The following is a 17,517-nucleotide window of genomic DNA, read 5'->3' as shown; positions in this document are numbered from 1 at the left end:
TGGGTGCTAAATAAATGCTCATTCTCTTCTCTTTTCTATTCCCACTTGCTCAACCCTTTCTTCAGTCTTCCTGGCAATAGGTTGATATTAAAACTGGCGACTTGCACCCACACTCTCAGAGCTGGTGCTCTGACTTCCTGTATTCCCTAGGAGTGAGGGACGGACTTCCAAGTGCCACCGCCTGGAGCCTCCTCAGCTCACTGGGGCCACTTGTTTAGGCTACGGCCTCGTTGTCGGCGTCGTCCCTCTACAACAATCGACCTTCAGAAAAGCCCTGCTACTTTAGCCTGGAGCATCCGGCTCTTCCCCCGCTACCAGCAGCTAGGTAGAAGGATATTGCTCAAGCTGGCTGGATTTTCCACCTCATCCCCACAATTTTGTGTCAAAGGCCTTTATTGTTATTATTATTAAGTAAGCCACTGCAGGGGATCGCTAGAGGGGCAGACAGATTAATCAACAGAATAGATCAACAGAAGGATCAAAAGCCTGATAGATGGAAAAGTACTTTAATAGAAGATATAGATAGAAGCCTCTTTAAAAGAGAAATATTGCTATATTTCTCTTTTGAAGTAGCCTTCTATAAGATAAGAGATAGACTGATTGATATAAATGAAGAAATAGAGATATAGGAAGATCCATCGAGGGATATAGAAATATAGATGGGCAGAGTGATTAAAAATGAATAGAAAATAGGCCACAAGATACACACACATTCATATATGTGTAAATATGAACTGATAGAACAACGGAAAGATTCTTTGGTGGAAAGACAGACAGACAGAAAGATAGAAAGAGGGAGAGAGAGAACATTTACTATGTGCCAGGCATCATGCCAAGCCCGGGAGTTAGAGGCAAGAGACGGCCCAGTCCTCGCGGAAGCACAGCTTGGATGCAGTGGCGGGCCGGAGCCGATGGGTGATTCTGCAAGCAGAGGAGGTGGGGTGGGCACGTGGCTTCCTGTTGCGCCTTCTCACCCTAAGCTCTGTCAGAGGAGACCCGGGCCATTGCCTGCCCCACCAAGAAGGCCACGCGCATCCCTCCCTCCTCCTGCCTCGCTGCTGACACCTCATGGCCAAGCTCCAAATAGGCAAGGCGAGCCCTCTCGGAGAGCGGGGCCTCGGCTAAGCTGGAGCGTCATCTGCCAGCTTTTCTCTCTGAGAAATGACGGCCCCACCCGCCTCCCTCGGACCCCGCAGGGCAGAGAAGCTCCTCCCGCCGGGTTCTTTACCCCGAATGCTCTCCCAACGGCTGCTGCCTCCTTCACACTGAGCCTGTCAAGGACCCGAGCTGACGAGGGCCAAGGTCCCCCACTTCGTCCGGGGCCACCCCCATCCTCTTCATCTGTACCTGCCCCCCGCACCCGGACGGCTCTGGAGAGGGCAGAGAGGAGACCCGCGAGGGCGCCTCCAGTCAGACCGGCTGCACGAGCGGCGCGGTTCTGCCCCAGCTCCGGGGAGGGCCCTGCGCGAGACGCGGCAGCCCTGGCTGGGACTCCCAGCCTTGTCCCTGGGGGGAGGGGAGGGGGCGCTGCCCAAGCCGTTTGATGCGGTCTCATCCTACGTTAGGAGGAGCGCAGGCCCGAGGGATGGAGCCCCGCTTGTAGCGTCGGAGGGGAAAGGGACCGAGCGCTGTTGATCGGGCCTAGTGCGCTCCTTTCCCAGAGGAGACGCCTCCCCGGAACTCTGACCCCCATTCCTCCTCCCTAGCTCTTCCAGGTCCCGCCGGGATCTCAAACTCGTCTCTTGACCACTTTGCTATTGCCCTCATTAAGTAAAGAAACATTTATTAAGCGCCTACGATGCCGGGATTAGATGAAAGTGGAAGAGTCCCTGCCCTGGAGGATCTTGCATTCTAATCCAGACTAGGGGGGGCCAAAGGTGGGAGGATGAATTACGTCATCACAAAGCGGCGGAGGCGGGTTTCGAACTCTAGTCCCGGAACCTCCCTCAGCCTCCCCTTTAACATTATCGACTCTGCGCATGCGCCAAGGAAGGGGCGTAGCCGCGCTTTCTCAAAGTCGTTCTGTTATTTGCCCTGCGCAGGGCAGGCGAAGGACAACGCTGGTCTGCTCTGATTGGTCGGAGCAGAAGATAGGGTAATCGCGTGGAAGGCCTAGAGTGACGTCACTCTAGCTTGCGGCCACATCCAGCATGGCCGCCAGGACTTTCCGCCCCGGAAACGGAAGGGGCGAGCTCCACGGAAAGAAGGTCAAAAGCTTCCCAAGATGGCGGCGTCCTAGCCGGTAGGCCTCCGAGAATGGCGATGGCGGGGACTACATGGAGAGGCGTGTGCGCGGGTGTGCGGCGCGCGAGGCCGCTGTTGCCGGGGCAACAGAGGTCCTTGTTGCCAGGGAGCGCCGTCGCGTTGCTAAGGATGCGCTGGACGGCGGCCGGGAAGTCTCGGAGCCGACGGGAGGCCGCTGAGGCCGAGGCCGACGCTCCCGTGTACCAGTACGTGAGCGAGCGAGCGCGGCGCGCGGACCGCATCTTCACGTGGGGCTTCTCGTACACGGGCGCGCTGGGCATACCTAGTTTCGTGCAGCCCAGCGCCGACGGCCCCGCGGCCGGCCGCAAGCCCCGCGCCATCCAACCGGTACCCTACCGCCTGGAGATGGATGCCCGGGTGAGGAGAGGGGGCGGGGCAGGTAGGGGCAGGACCAATGAGGGTAGAGAAGGCGGGAGGGGGCCAATGAGCAGGACCAAGAACAGGCAAGGACCAATGAGAGGCGGCATTGATGGGCGTGACCATGAGGGGCGGGACCGGGGAAGGGGGAAATGGATGGTCGTGTCCAGTGGGGGGGCGGGAACGGGAGCAGGCGGGACCAATGAGAGACAAATACACGAGGGCACTGTTAGGCAAGGCCAATTAAAGGAGGCCTTTATTTTGAGCTTGGGAATACTCCTTCACCTGAGCTCGAATCCAGCGGGGCGACTTTGGGCCGCTCACGCTACTCCGCTTGCCTCAGTTTCCCCGCCTGTAACACGAGCTGGAGAGGGAAATGGGCGCGCTCTGCGCCTCTTTGCGGGGAAAACCCCCGGGGGGTCAGGAAGAGTCCGGCACGGCCGCCCCCAGGCCCTCAGCCCCTCCTATATTTAATAATATATATCTTTTATTTACAAGACGTGCCTGGGTAATGTTCCAAAACCTCCCTCCCCCAGACGGCAGGGGGACCAATACGCGCTAAGTACGCGAAAGCGTGCGTTAGATCCAACATCCGGCGGCCGTTTCACTGCAACAAGAGGAACCGGACTTGGACGTCACGTCCGCTGATACTGTTTCAGCGAAGTCCCTGCTACTTAGTTGCATTCGAGGCCCTTGGCGCCCCTGCTTTTCCAGCCCACGGTCCCTTACCTTCTTTATGCTCTGACCAGACGGTGTGAATCCTGGTTCCGGGCGCGCGGCGCCCCCACAACGACCCCCATCTAACGCGTTTCTGCCCCAAGCTTCTCATATACCCCCGAACCTAAGTCTTGCCCATCCTTCAGCCCAGCTCAGATGCCCGACTTGTAACCTCCTTCGCTTTGTTGAAGCCTAGAGGGTATAAGTGACTGTGACTCGTGATGGCGCTTGCCTTTCAGATCTCCTCCGTGGCCTGCGGCTACGGCTTCACGCTGCTGTCGTCCCAGACCCAGGACATCACCAAAGTCTGGGGCATGGGGCTCAATAAGGATTCCCAGCTCGGCTTCCACAGGAGCCGGAAGGACAAGAGTAAGTGGCTGCGCCCCCGCCAGAGCATCCCCACGTGGCCAGTGTAGACGAGCAGGGCCGCCCTGCCTGCGGCGCCGTTCCCGAGCCGCGTCCGTGGGGACTTGATCCACCCCGGCCATGCGTAATCCACGCTGTCGTGGCCGTGGAGGTAGGAGGCCCGGGGTGATGCTCGCCGGTGAGCAGCGGGCCCCCACTCTTTCCTGCAATGTGGACGCCCTGGGGGGACCTCTTCCCTGCTCTGGGCGGGTGCCGTGCCCCCTGCCCTCCCATCCCCGCCGGCGCAGGGCCCTCTCTCCACTGTCTCTCTCTGGCTTACCTGTGCGTCCCTCGCGTTAGGCTGGAAGCTCCTTGGGAACAAGGGCTGGTTTTTGCCTCTCTTTGTGTCCTCAGCACTTAGCTCAGGGCCTGGCACGCAGTAGGTACTTAATAGTTTCTCTGGACTTGGGGTCGGGAGAAACCTGAGTTCGAACCCCAGTAGAGGCTTTTCTGAGGCTGCTGCCCGTCTGTAAAATGGGGCTGCGCTTGGAGCACCCGTGCGGCTCCCATGAGACTCCCACCGACTGCAGCTGCTTTGTGAATCTTGAAGCGCCGGGTAGACGGCGGCCCCTCCCCGGGGTTGGTGCTTCAGATCTCTCGAGCTGGCAGGACGGAACTTTCCTCGGTCCTGATGCATGAGACGCACGTGACGCACATGAGCAGCTTCGTGGATTTTTTTTATCATTATTTAGGATTGTGGAGCTGGAAGGGACCTTGGGGCCGTCCAGTGCAGCCCTCTCATTTTTACAGATGGGGAAGCTGAGAGAAAGTGAATGGAGGGCGCTGGGTTTCCCCCCCACATGAAACAAGGGGATTGTCCGATCTCCTCCCAGCACGAACGTTGATCTGGAGATGGGGAGGGGGAGTCGTGGGGAGGAGGGGGGCTGTCGCCCGGCTCGGGAGCAGGCCCAAGCCTTTGCCGGCTCGGTGTTTCAGGCCGGGGGTACGAGTACGTCTTGGAGCCGTCGCCGGTGCCGCTGCCCCTGGACAGACCGCAGGAGACCCGGGTTCTGCAGGTGGCCTGTGGGAGAGCCCATTCTCTCATCCTGACGGACAGGGAAGGAGGTGAGCTTGTTGTGGGGGAGCTGTGGCTGTGGGCAGTGCCCGAGGAGCCTCCGGACCCGCTGTCCTGCCTTTGACAAGTTAAATCAGTGTCAGATGTGGCAGGGGGAGGGGCAGATCCCACTCGACCCTGTGCCATGTGGGCACAGGCACTGGGGCTCAGGGCCCTTCTGTGAGCCAGTCTGTGGCTGACCCGGCCGGGCCGGGGGGCATCCGGGTCAGACTGGGAGCCTGCTTTCCTCCAGGTGGCCCGCGGGCCCAGGCTCTGTCCAGCTTCTGCAGGGGTGGTGCCACAGGCCTGGAGTCGGGAAGGCCCGAGATCAGGGGTGGCCGTGGTTACTAGCTGTGTGCCTGCCTCAATTTCCTCCACTGTAAAATGGGAGAATAATAGCAACTCCCTCCCCTGGTTGTTGTGAGATCCTTGAAAAGAGGCCCTCAGGGGGCTCCGTTCTCTTCCCCACCCCGAGGGGGCGCATCCATCAGAACGAGGGTTTCCTCTCTGGCTGGTCGGGCTCCCATTGGGGGCACGAGCCGCCGCCACCACCGGGCGCAGTCCCCTCCCCCAGGCCTCAGGGTGCTGAATTCCAGGAAATAACAGGAAGCCTTTATGTGGCACTTACTGTGTGCGCTGTAAGAGCTCTCCCTGACGGGCGATGTGCATTTTCTAGTCCTCAGCATGGGGAACAACTCCTACGGGCAGTGTGGGAGAGCCGTGGTCGCCAACGAGATTTACAGGTGAGTCCCCGGGACGCGGCCTGGGCGCCGCTGAGGCAGAGACGAGCAGCCCGGGCCCTGCCTTAGCGGGGATGGCGTCAGCAAGTGACTGAGCTCCAGGCTGCGGGGCCGCTCCTTCAGACCAGATTCAAGGGGGAACGGGGAATCCCTCCGTGGTCTGGGTCGAGGGTTCTTCCTTGTCTGGTCCCCTGTGTGTACAGCAGCATGGGGGCACTGCCCCACCTCCGAGACACCCTCTGTGGCCCCGGGCGAGTGACCTCCCTGGCCTGGCAGCCCTCTTGCTTCCCTGGGAACTCCCTCCCCTGAGGTGCCAGGTCCGGGCTGGGCCACGGCTGTATCACAGGTTGGGGGGGCGGGGGTGACATATGCAGGGAGGGCAGGGGGGCGCCCGTGGGGGGGGGGGGCGCTCCCCAACAGTCTCTCCCCTTTGCTCTGGCCTACAGCGAGAGTCACCAAGTTCACCGGATGCGGGACTTCGACGGCCGCGTGGTGCAGGTAGGACCGGGAGCCCCAGAACCAGAGGCCCCCTTTGTGCATGGCCACGCTGGGCTTTGGGGAAGGAGAAGCCAGATGTGGGGAGGGCCCCAGCACGTTCATACAGAGTCCTTTGTCCTGACGACCCTTCCTGACAGAGGCTCCCACAGAAGGGAGCAGGGCCCTGGTGATCCAGGAGGCTGAGGGGCCGGGGGACCGTCTTCCAGGGTCACTGCCTGTGGTGACCTGGGCAAACAGAAGCTTAGCGTGGCCAGGCTTGGTGGTACCTGGAAGAGGGAGGGCCCTCGGGGGGTTTGAACCACGTGTTTGGTTGAGGACCTGGGAGTGAGGAAGATGGGGTGTGGACACCCCCTAGTACAGGGGTAAGAATTGGGAAGGATTTGAGCCCGGACAAGTTTGCAAAGGATGGAAGAGGAAGGAGACGATAACAGAGAGCGGCTTTGTGATTGGGTGGGAGGAGTGGTTTGTCTGGACTTTGGGGGAGGGGAGAAACAGACGTGGCCAGCCAGCCAGGGGGGCTGAGGGCGGCCTGCCCAGAGCTCCCTGCATCCCCTCAGCCTCCAGACCAGGAAGCTTTGAGGTTCCCCGTGGTCTCCACATCAAAGGGACTCCTCTGTTGGGGGCCCGGAGGATTGATTTCCCCTGGCACCCATCACCCATCCCATGTTCTGGCCAAACCGGCCGCTCCCTGCTCCCAGTGCAGTTACTGGGCCTCCTGCCTGGGCCTCCTGCCTTCGCCTCCGGGCCTTCCTCTTCCTCTCCTGAGCTCCCAGGCTCGGGTCTGGGTCTTTCCCGATTCCCTGGACGTTGAACGTTCCTGCCCTCCCTCTCTGAGGTGACTCTGTATGGGTCACCCACGTGCGTGCTGCTTCCCCAGCCTGTCGTGGGCTCTGTTAAGCGTGGTGGGGTTCCCCTTTTGCCTCGGGACCCCCGTGCTCTCGCCCCGCTCCTTACTGCCAGAAGTGCTGCCTGGATTGGGGTGGTGGGGAGTGGATTGAGCCGAGCTGGATAATCAGCTGTGTGCTGGGGATGTGGTGCTGGGGGTTCTAGACCTGGCAGAGGCTGGACCTGATGGCCCCAGAGATCCCATGATCAATAGTTTGGGCCCTTTGGGGGTCCCGGAGCGTCTTCAGCCCCTGCCAGCATTTTGATCCCCTGCTTCTGCCCTCCCTGCAGATTGTCTGTGGTCAAGACCACAGCCTGTTCCTGACGGATAAAGGCGAGGTCTACTCGTGTGGATGGGGAGCGGATGGACAGACAGGTGGTCTACCTTCGGCTGTTTCTGTTGGGTGGGGATGGGACGACCTGGGCCCTGCAGCGGGGGGCGAGCAGTCTGTACGTGAAGGAGTCTGCAGCCCGTCCTTTAGGCCCCACCTCCAGGGCCCTTCATAGTCCCTTCCTGCCAGACCCCTGGCTTAGGTCCTGGTGTCCCCTTCCGCCCCCAAACCAGCTATTCACTGGAGCTTGAGCTAGCCCACTCCCCAGCCCCCACCTTGGGATAGAGAGCCCCACCACAAGTGGGAGTTCCAGCACATCGAGCCAGAGCTGGATTTTTTCCCCCAAAAAGCCCATAATTCCTCAAGGGAGATGGTTATTATTCTGTCTATATGGAAGCCAGGGGGTAAATGGGAGAGGCAAGTGAGCGGCTCATTTGCCAGGCCCCCTTTTTGGTTCCATGTCCAAAGGGCCTTCAAGCCCAGCCTGTGCTGGTCCCCACTTATTTGCAAAAGTTTTTCATGGTGAATTTAATGAAAAAAGCATGTTTTAGTGCCTTGGACCAAAACTCTGTGGCTTCACCGGCCGGCTCACAGAACACTGCTTCTCAGGAAATGTTTAATGATCCGGACCCCCAGACAGAGGAAGGGCCCCCCGAAGGTTCCTGTGGCAGTGACCTCCTCCTCCCAGGAGTGTCCCGAGGGCCTGCGGGGGGGCTGGAGATTTTTTGACGCCCCGCTTTGCCCTGAGGCAGGTCTGGGTCACTACAACATCACCAGTACACCCACCAAGGTGGGGGGAGCCATCGGCGGGGTGAGGATAGTACAGGTGGCCACCTACGGAGACTTCTGTCTGGCCGTGTCTGCTGACGGAGACCTCTTTGGCTGGGGCAACTCAGAGTACCTGCAGCTGGCGTCCATCACCGAGGCCACCCAGGTACGGGGGGAGGAGCCGCAAGCACGGGCAGGTGTGCTTGGGGGGCTGGGGGCCCCCGAGGTGCTTCCTGGTGACTACCAAAACGCGGCCTGCCATGAGGCAGCCACTCCAGGGGACCAGGAGCAAATGTGGAAGCAGACCCCACCATTTCCCCTTCTGGGCCAGGGTAGCTCTTGCTTGGTGGTCGGGAAGATGGATCTCACTGGAGAGAAAGCTCTGCTGGCTCAGTCCCCTGCTCTTTATGTAATCAGGGAAAAGGCCCCTACCCCCAACCCAAGCAGCCCCTTGGCCACTTAAGTGGTTCCGGCCCAAAGACCCATGGACCATTTCTCCTGAAAAGCCCAGTTACCCATAACCCAAGCCAGAAGGCTCCCCAGACTTCTTTAGCCGTTTCCCCGGTTGTCTCGTCCACAGGTGAATATCCCCACACACCTGCCCTTCTCCGGGATTGGCAAGGTCAAGCAGGCGGCCTGTGGCGGCACTAGCGGTGCCGTGTTAAACGGTGAGAGTCAGGGGGGCCTCGGGCGCTGTCCATCCAGGGCAAGGCCTTGCCGTTTGGACTTTCTCAGCAGCCGGTCTGGCTGAGTCCAGATGGAGCTGGGATTGTCAGATCCCTCAGGGTCCTGGCCAGTGATTCCTGGGTGACGGCAGGAAGACCTGATACTCTGGCGATCCCTCCGGGGAAGGATGAGCCCCTCCCTCCCTTCTGGCTCTGATTCCCTCTTAGGGACAAAGTGCCAGGAAGTGCGATGGGCAGGGACGGCAGCAGGCTGGGATCCGGCCCCGATCAGGAGTCCAGCGCTAGGGCTCTAGAACCAGCTTTATTAAAAGCAAACAATCTTTTAAGAGCAGGACTAGCGTTTGTAAGCATTCCTATCTTTGGCCTTGTCCGAGCGGCGTGTAGTTGAGCGCGGTGACGACTGTCCAGAGCCTCCTTCTGTCCGGAGCCTCCGGCTGTTCCCTGAGGCCCGGGGGCTGTTTGGCAGACTGGCCTGAGCTGGGTGATGCTCCCAAGCTTGGTCCTTGGCCGGAGAGCGGGGCAGCGTCAGGGGGCAAACCCCCTGTGCCCCCGCCAAGTGGACACGCTACTTCTGTGAAACGGTCTGCATTTTCTTAAGGGAGGGCCCAGCAGACCTTAACCCCTCTTGTTTTTATTGTGATGTAGACGAAGGAAATGTTTTTGTCTGGGGATACGGCATTCTTGGGAAAGGGCCAAACCTCATGGAGACGGCCCTCCCAGAAATGATCCCGCCCACCCTCTTTGGCCTGTCGGACTTCAACCCGGACGTCAGGGTCTCCCACATTTGCTGCGGACTCAGCCAGTTTGCCGCCCTTACCAGTAAGTGACGGAGCAGAGTGGAACGAGGCTGGGGGCCCTTCTTGGGATCCCATGTAGCCGGAGAGCCCCCTCCCAGCCTTGTGACCCCTTAGTAAGTGGGAAGTCTGACCAGGGGCGTCCCCGGGAATCATGGCCCCTGAGCTTTGGGTTGGAACATGTTTTTCTGTATAAAAGTCGTTCGTTAGTTGGGGGCTCAAGCAGAAACGGCTTTGTGCGTCTTAGGTGCGTCCCAGTGTGGGGAGCCTCCTGCACGCAGGCCCGCGGCCCCCCACAGATGCGGGTTCCCTGACCCCACGGGGGTAGTAGGGAAGTGATTCAGTCAGGCCGACCATTCCCCCAAAGAAAAGCGTCCGTTCACTCGTGCCCTTTGGGCCCAGTGAGGCGGACTGTCACCTTCACGTAGAAGTATTGGGCCAGAAGCCAAGGCTGGAAATTCAAGGCTTTATCCTCATTTGTGTATGAGACTTAAACAGAGCCCTTGGATCTCGGAGCTTCTGGGGGTCAGCACTGGCTGCAGCCCCAGAGATCAGCCATGACTATTAGCCCCTCTTTTACAGACGAGTAAACCGAGGCCCACCACCCCTCGGTCTGTGGCTGGTCAGGGAGTTCGGTGGGGGAGAGGGTGTGGAGAAACCCTGTGGCCCAGGACACAGCGCGGCCAAAGGCCTTCTCTTGGCGCAGCTGACGGCATCGGTCCTTGGGGGTCGCAGCTTCTCCTTGGGAGGGAAGGTGAAATGCTGCCGTTGGAGTTAGGAAGTTGGGGTTTGAGTTGTGACTCGGCCTCAGTGTCCCGTCCTGCCCAGTGTAGATTGGCTGGCCCCTGAGGGTCCTCTCAGGCCGGGCACAATACAGGGGGCTGCTGGGCCCGAGGTCAAGCCCCTGGGTTTCTCCTCCTGTGGGAGCTGCTGGCCTTCCTGAGCCCCTGCCTCTGGCTGGGCCGGGCTGCAAGGTGAGGTTTTGGCCAGACAGAGCTGCGGCATCGGGGGTCCCGTGAGCAGCCTCTGCCTCCCACCGATGGCCTCAGTCTCAGCCCTTAGAATGTGGCTGGAGGACCTCTCGGTCAGGTCCAGGTCCTATCTTCTCCAGCAGCTCTTACAGAGTCTGGTCTGGATGAGAGAGGGCTGAAATATGGCAGCCCGCCCGCCCTCAGCAGAGGGGCCTCAGAGTGCCAGAAAAAGCAGTGGGCTTCCCTCCGGCCCTCGCGGAGTCCGGTTCTCCCGGGTTCAAGGAGCCCTGAGTGGTTGGGGGATGGGGGTCACTGGAGATTTCGGTGGCCGCCGTGGCTCCGGCCCGAGCAGCCCCAGGCCACACAAGTAACCTGGTCCTTGGCTGGCCCGCGCCTGCTGGCCCTCGATGGAAACCCTGGTCGTGAAGAGGCTTTTGTCTTTGTGGTCTCTCAGTGTGAAGGAGCATTCTGAGGCTTTTCCATTAAAGGAGGCCCTTGTGGGAGGAAACAATGGGCACCCTGTCAGAGCCAGCTTTTCAGGGGCCTTCTGTCCCGAGGAACCTTGAGCCGGCCTGGACTGGGCTTCTGGAAAGCCTCCTGCCCCCAGCCCTGGGCCCGCCCGAGCCAAACGCTTTCCTCCTCCTGCAGACAAAGGAGAGCTGTTCGTGTGGGGCAAGAACATCCGAGGGTGCCTGGGAATTGGCCGCCTGGAAGATCAGTACTTCCCATGGAGGGTAAGTCCAGTCCTGGGGATGGGGGCAGGCTGGGGGGAGGACGGCGAGAGCCCCGGGCCTGTCACTCCAGGCTGTCCAGTCCTGGGCGAGTCCCTGGGCAAGCTGGGACAGAGCTGGAGAGAAGGGTCACAAGGCCTGATCCTGCTGCTGTCCACTCCTGCCTTGGGACCGCAGCCCGTCCCATTGTCCTTCGTTCCTGCAGCTTATTGGCCGATCTCTCGGCGCTCGGGGGAAGGAATGGCCCTGACCCAGGCGTCCCATTCTCCCAGTCCCTCCTCCAGGAGCAGGGCAAACAAAGCCCGGGCAAAGTCTGGCTGGAGAAAGCTTGGAAGGGAACAAAAGAAGGCTTTAGCTTCAAGGGGGAAAACAGGGGTGGCCCCAGAGCCTGGCAGGCGTGAGGGAAGGGAGCTCTGTGAGGTTATTCAAGGAGACCGCCATGTTGGGTGGGAGCAGAGGCTGGCCTCCCTTCAGCTCGGGAGAAGGGCTCCTCTGCCCCAGGAGGCCGGACTGCTTGGGAAAAAGCGAATTTGTAGGGTGTCAAAAATGAACTTGCAAAGGTAGAGGAGGAAGGGAGCTCTGGAGGCCCAGGGAGGACCAAGAGGATGGTGTTCAGCCTCCTCCTCCTGGGGAACCAGCAGGGCCCGACCCGTTTGTCAGAAGCTCTGGGAGTTCCCAGTGTGAAAGAACAAAAAAAGCTGGGGGTTTGGTTCTTTTCTTTTAAAGACAGACAGCCAGGCTGGCGGACAGACAGACAGGTGGATAGGAAGATAGGCAGGCAGACACACAGACAGATGGACAGGTGGACAGGCAGACAGGCAGACAGACAGATAAACACAGAGATAGATGGGCAGACAGACAGGTGGGCAGGTGGACAGACAGATGGACAGACAAGCAGACAGAGAGATAGGTGGGCAGACAGACAGGGGGACAGGCAGACAGACAAGCAGGGAAATAGATGGACAGGCGGACAGGAACACAAACAGGCAGACAGTGGGCAGGCACATAGAAGGCACACAGAACTCTGGGAGATGACTAAAAACCATTACATTGAATTCCCAATCCCTATATTTATGCCCACCTGCATTTTTGATTTCCTTCACAAGCTAATTGTACAATATCAGAGTCTGATTCTTTTTGTACAGCAAAATAACGGTTTGGTCATGTATACTTATTGTGTATCTAATTTATATTTTAATATATTTAGCATCTACTGGTCATCCTGCCATCTAGGGGAGGGGGTGAGGGGGTAAGAGGTGAAAAATTGGAACAAGAGGTTTGGCAATTGTTAATGCTGTAAAGTTACCCATGCATATGTCCTGTAAATAAAAGGCTATTAAATTAAAAAAAAAAAAAAAGGAATTGGGTAAACTTTAAAAAAAAAAAAAAGAAGGCACACAGATAGGGAGATGGGTGGATAGGCAGGGAGATAGGAGGGACAGACACATAGACAGGTGGAGACCCTCATCTCTCCCCCCTCCCACCCCCCGCCACACACACCCCTTTTACCTTTTCAGAGGGCTTGGTGACTGCTTGGTAGCTTAATTTCCTGAGTCTTCATGCTGCTGGAAATGAAATGGCAGGTGGGCCAGGACTGCCCCCACTTGATGGGTAGAGAAGTCTCGCTAATTACGAAGGATGGGAAAGGAATTGGGATTGGAGTCAGAAGGCTTGGGGCTCCCCCACATCGACACGGTGACATTTGGAGCTCCCCTCACTCATTTTCTTGGGCGTAAGCTTTGAAATCCAGCAGTACTGACTAATTAAATCAGGGAACGGGTTCTCCCTAAGACAGCTGTTGGCCGTGCCCTTTGGAACTGTGAAATGGGATTATATTCTCAAAAACTGAAATCTGATCCAAAATCCACGTTGAGTTCATGCTCTTGGAACTCTGGGGAGAAAAGTGAAGGCCTTTGAAGATCTGGCCTAAAAATATCGAGGCCTGTTTTCTTTTTCTTTTTTTTCTTTTTTCTTTCTTTTTAAGTTTTTTTTTTTTTTTAACTTTTTATTTACAAGATATATGCATGGGTAATTTTACAGCACTGACAATTGCCAGACCTTTTGTTCCAATTTTTCCCCTCCTCCCTACCCCCTCCCCTAGATGGCAGGTTGACCAATACATGTTAAATATGTTAAAGTATAAATTAAATACAAGTATACATGTCCAAACCGTTATTTTGCTGTGCAAAAAGAATCGGACTTTGAAATAGTGTACAATTAGCCTGTGAAGAAAATCCAAAGTGCAGGCGGACAAAAATAGAGGGATTGGGAATTCTATGTAATGGTTCTTAGTCATCTCCCAGAGTTCTTTCCCTGGGTGTAGCTGGTTCTCTTCATTATTGAACAAATGGAACTGATTTGGTTGATCTCGTTGCTGAGGATGGCCAGGACCATCAGAATTGGTCATTATATAGTATTGTTGCTGAAGTATATAATGATCTCCTGGTCCTGCTCATTTCCCTCAGCATAGTTCATGTAAGTCTCTCCAGGAGACTTGTTTTCTTAAACTTCGGTGTTTCTGATGACTCTGAGATTTCAGGACGAACCTCTCCACTGAGTTAAAATTTGGGCACTTGAGTTTTGGAGGCAAATGCAGAGATCCTCTGGTTTTCCTTCCTCCAAACCCTCCCCGCTCCTTTTCTAGGTGTTCCACAAGCCAGATCTTGGGATCTTGCTGATCGCCCTGTTGATAAGTGGCCCTGAGGCCCCAGCTTGCGCCATCTTCCAGATGCTTCTTTCTGGGGCCGGGGGCGGGAAAGTAGGGGGCAGTGTGGCCACAGGTCAAGGGGTGAAGGCCCTGCCTGGGGACCAGGACTCTGGATTTGGGGCTGAAGCGGTCCGAGTGTCAGTGCAGCGGGCCCACAGGCCCATTTAGCAAAGGCTTCCCTGTGAGAAGGAAACTAGTGGCTTCTAGTGGTGGTGGGGAGGTGGCTGAGAGGGACCCCACTGACCCTGGGTGCCGGGGGAGCCCATGCTTTGGGGTGGGCAGCAGATGTGGTTTCTGGCCTGGAGCCTGGTCCTGTCCGGCCCAGTCCTGTCCCGGGGTGTGAGGTGAGGAGGACCTGTGCTCCTGGATGTGGGCTTGGAGGAGCTGGGTTCAAATTTTGGCTCAGACACCTGGCTGAGCTCATGGACAAATTGCTTCTTGGGACATTTCCTGGGTAAATGGGTGGGGCAAGTGGGCAAGGGGCCCTGGGGGCCTGTAGGTGGGTCCTCTGCTTTCCCGGCTGCCTCGCCCTCACTTTGAGTCTTGTTGTTTAGGTGACAATGTCGGGACAGCCCGTGCAGGTGGCCTGTGGTGTGGACCACATGGTTTCGCTGGCGAAGTCATTCATCTAATCCCCCGGCCCTGCAGACGACCAGTCCGCCCCGTTCTGCCCCAGGTTCTGCCCTCTCTGGCCCGGTTCTACACCCTCGGCGGTGGGTTTGGGGCCTGGAACATTTGTGTTGGCAGCCAGTGACTGGAAGCCTCACCAGGGGACAGAGGGCCATCCCAGCCTCCTGAGGAGTCCCCGCTGCTGGGATCGGGGGGGGAGGGGCGGGGGAAAGGGGGATGTGTTGGGGGGAAGACCCCAGTCCCTGCTTTCTTTCTCTCAGGGGAGCATTCACACAAGCCCCTTTGCTGAGGGTGGATGGTCCAGAGGCCCGGGTCTGGGTGCCCTCCCTGGGGTGGGGCACCGGCCCTGCAGTGATTCAGGGGGAGACGGACCCGCTGGCACCCGGTCACCCCTTTCCTATTTTTACCTCTTATCAAATAAAGCCACAGCTTCCTCCGGGCACTTTGCGTCACGCCGGCCACCTGAGCAGGGATGGGGGAAGAGACGCCTTTGAGCCTTCTGAGTGTGTTTGATCAGTCAGCGATGACCCAGCAGGATTCATGGTTGACTTGGGGTTTCCATGGCCCCCGGTGAGCCTTGGGGCGGCTGGAGCCGCGCCATTCTTGCCTATGACTTAATTTGTGTCTGACCCAGCATCCCCGGGGCCAGCCTGGCCTAGCTGGGTACGGGCAGCCTGGATCTGGCTCTGGGGAGTGACCCTGGGACACTGAAAGGCCTGGGCCCTGCAGGGGAAGCCGGGCCTTCATCTGCACTTAGCTGCTGTCCGGGAGCTCCTGCCCGCAGCAGCACAACAGTCCCAGGCTGGCAGCAGGGACCGGAGCCCATGCTAAGCCCCCTTGGGCCGGGGGTTTCAGGTGTGGTCAGCCCCGCTCTGGAGAAGAAAAATCGACCCAGAAGTGACTTTCTGCAAAGCATTTCGGTGAATGCGCCTGGAGAGAGGCTCTTTCTTTAAAAAAAACCTGCTTTTGGAATAAATCAAACTGTGTCTTTTGTCAGAGGCTTGCAGAAAACGAAGAAATGCCCGCTGGCACACTGGCTGTGCTGCCTCCTTTGGAAAGGGAGCAAATAGTGCTGAGGAGGGGGCTCCCATCGGGCCCTGGGCTCTGCTCGTCTTGGTTTGACCCATGTGTCTCCCACCATCGCCCCGTCCCACCGCAAAGCCGGGCCTGGCCCAGGGAACACTGAGAACTGCCTCCCGCCCCCTTGTTCCGTGAGGGATAGAAGCAGATTCCAGGAGGCTCCGAGCCACTGCCAGTGGGACGGGGCTCTAACCAGCAGCCTTTAGTAATTGAGTGCCAGGCCCTGCTGTCCCTGCCCTCGGGAATTATTCTGTCAATCACCAAGCATTTATTCAGTGTCTACTGTGTACCAGGCATGCTGAGCAGTGGGTAGAGCAAGGCGAAAAGGGAACTGCCTTTGACCTCAAGGACATAAGCATTTATTAAGCACCTACTCTGTGCGGGGCACCGGAGATGTAAAGAAATCTGATCTCTTCCAGACACCCGTGAACTTAAATCAGGTTCTTTATGAGAGGTGTCTTAAACCCTCCAAGCAGCTCGGACATTCGGGGGTTGCCTCCTTTGGGCAGGATCACAGGATTTGGAGAAGGGACCTCGAGGGTACCTGGTCTTACAGAGGAGGAGGCCAGGCCTGTGCCCAGCCTTGCCCCGGGCGTTTCCTCCAATTCTGACGGCAGGGCAGGGCCAGGGGCTCCACAGTCTCCCCATTTACCACCGGCCACCTCGCCTCGGGGCTTCCTGGGACCTCTCCCCCTTTCCGTTTCCTTTTGTGTGTTAGCTTTCATTAGATTGTGAACTTCTTGGGGGCAGGAACTATGATTGTTTCTCTTTGTGTCTTTATCCTCGGCATGGAGCACGGTGCCTGGCACATAGTAGGTGCTTAATAAATGCTTACTGATGGCTCTGACTGTGGTCTTTGACTCTCAGGTGCATCACACTATAGAAAACACCTTTTTTTGATTTGGAAAGTGCAACTTCAAGATGTCTTAGATGTTTTTTCATTATTGCTTCCGTGCAAGCCGACCTTGACCCACGTTGATTTTTGGGATGCAGCCCCAGCCAGCCGTGTGCCCCTAAGTGACAAGATTATCCCACTGTTGAGATGAGCAGGGTCCGAATGAAACGTGCAGAATACCTCAGATCATGTGGACGTTTCCACCCGTGCCAGTTATAACATGCAGCCCTGATCAGCGCCCTCTGGCTCCTCGGATGACCTGTTGTGCATTCACAAGAGAGACTGAACCACCCAGAGCAGTCGGCAACCTCGGCCCCGGCCCCTGGAGAAGCCTCCCCAGAACCTGCTTAGGGAGGGACAGGACATGGGAGCCGGCAGCCTTCGCCTCCACTTAGCAGGGATTCTGAAAGCTTGGAACTTGGGAACAACCGCATCTCACCATAACTGTTTTTCTTAATATAATAATTATAAAAACATGTTATATATAATAGCTTTTGTTTTGTGCACATAAAACCGTTTTGAGGAGGCATTTTGGTTTCACTGGATAGCTAAAGGGGGTCTATGACCCCCCTCAAAGGTTGGGAACCCCTAAATGGTGCTGTCCCCCCATCTAAAAAGTATAGAATACCACAACCTGCCATCCCATTGCCTAGGCCAGGACGTGATTTTTAGGCATAAATATAGCTATACAAAGCAAACATTTACTGATCAAATAATTTTGTGACCCCCACATTCAGTTGAGACCCCCCATATTAGGTCACGACCCAGTTTGAGGAACTAGGGTCCATACTGTGCCCCTTTAACAAATAATGGTTAATTAATGTTATATTGAATTCTCATGATTTCTGAGTATCAAAATTAATGTACCATTAATAACCATCATAAAGTCAAAAAATTTAGAAAAAATAATGGGTTAGACTTGCTGGCTTCTGGTAGTGTGTCTTATGGCTGTCACCTTCAATATTCTGTGGTACAACTGTGGCTAGAGAGAGCATTTATGAA

The 17,517-nt window shown here is 57.2% G+C and overlaps 1 protein-coding gene across 2 annotated transcripts; it reads left to right on the top strand.

Annotated features, from left to right (window-relative positions):
• Positions 1 to 1,190: 1,190 nt before the first annotated feature.
• Positions 1,191 to 17,358, top strand: RCC1L (RCC1 like). 2 transcript variants are annotated; one of them, XM_031967908.1, is made up of 12 exons: positions 1,191 to 2,622; positions 3,579 to 3,708; positions 4,681 to 4,809; positions 5,475 to 5,541; positions 5,985 to 6,036; positions 7,213 to 7,297; positions 8,006 to 8,187; positions 8,602 to 8,689; positions 9,353 to 9,526; positions 11,121 to 11,206; positions 14,465 to 14,586; positions 14,964 to 17,358. In XM_031967908.1, the coding sequence occupies exons 1-11, from the start codon at positions 2,257 to 2,259 to the stop codon at positions 14,540 to 14,542; spliced, it is 1,437 nt and encodes a 478-aa protein (XP_031823768.1). In that variant the 5' UTR covers positions 1,191 to 2,256; the 3' UTR covers positions 14,543 to 14,586; positions 14,964 to 17,358. The 2 variants fall into 2 exon arrangements, with proteins under 2 accessions (XP_031823768.1, XP_003770549.2); XM_003770501.4 differs by having other exon boundaries at positions 14,465 to 17,358.
• Positions 17,359 to 17,517: the final 159 nt, after the last annotated feature.

This window comes from Sarcophilus harrisii, chromosome 4, assembly GCF_902635505.1.
Source record: "Sarcophilus harrisii chromosome 4, mSarHar1.11, whole genome shotgun sequence".
In the NCBI taxonomy this organism is placed as follows: Eukaryota; Metazoa; Chordata; class Mammalia; order Dasyuromorphia; family Dasyuridae; genus Sarcophilus; species Sarcophilus harrisii.
Note: the sequence above shows the minus strand (reverse complement) of the source record. Positions and strands in the feature narration are given on the sequence as shown.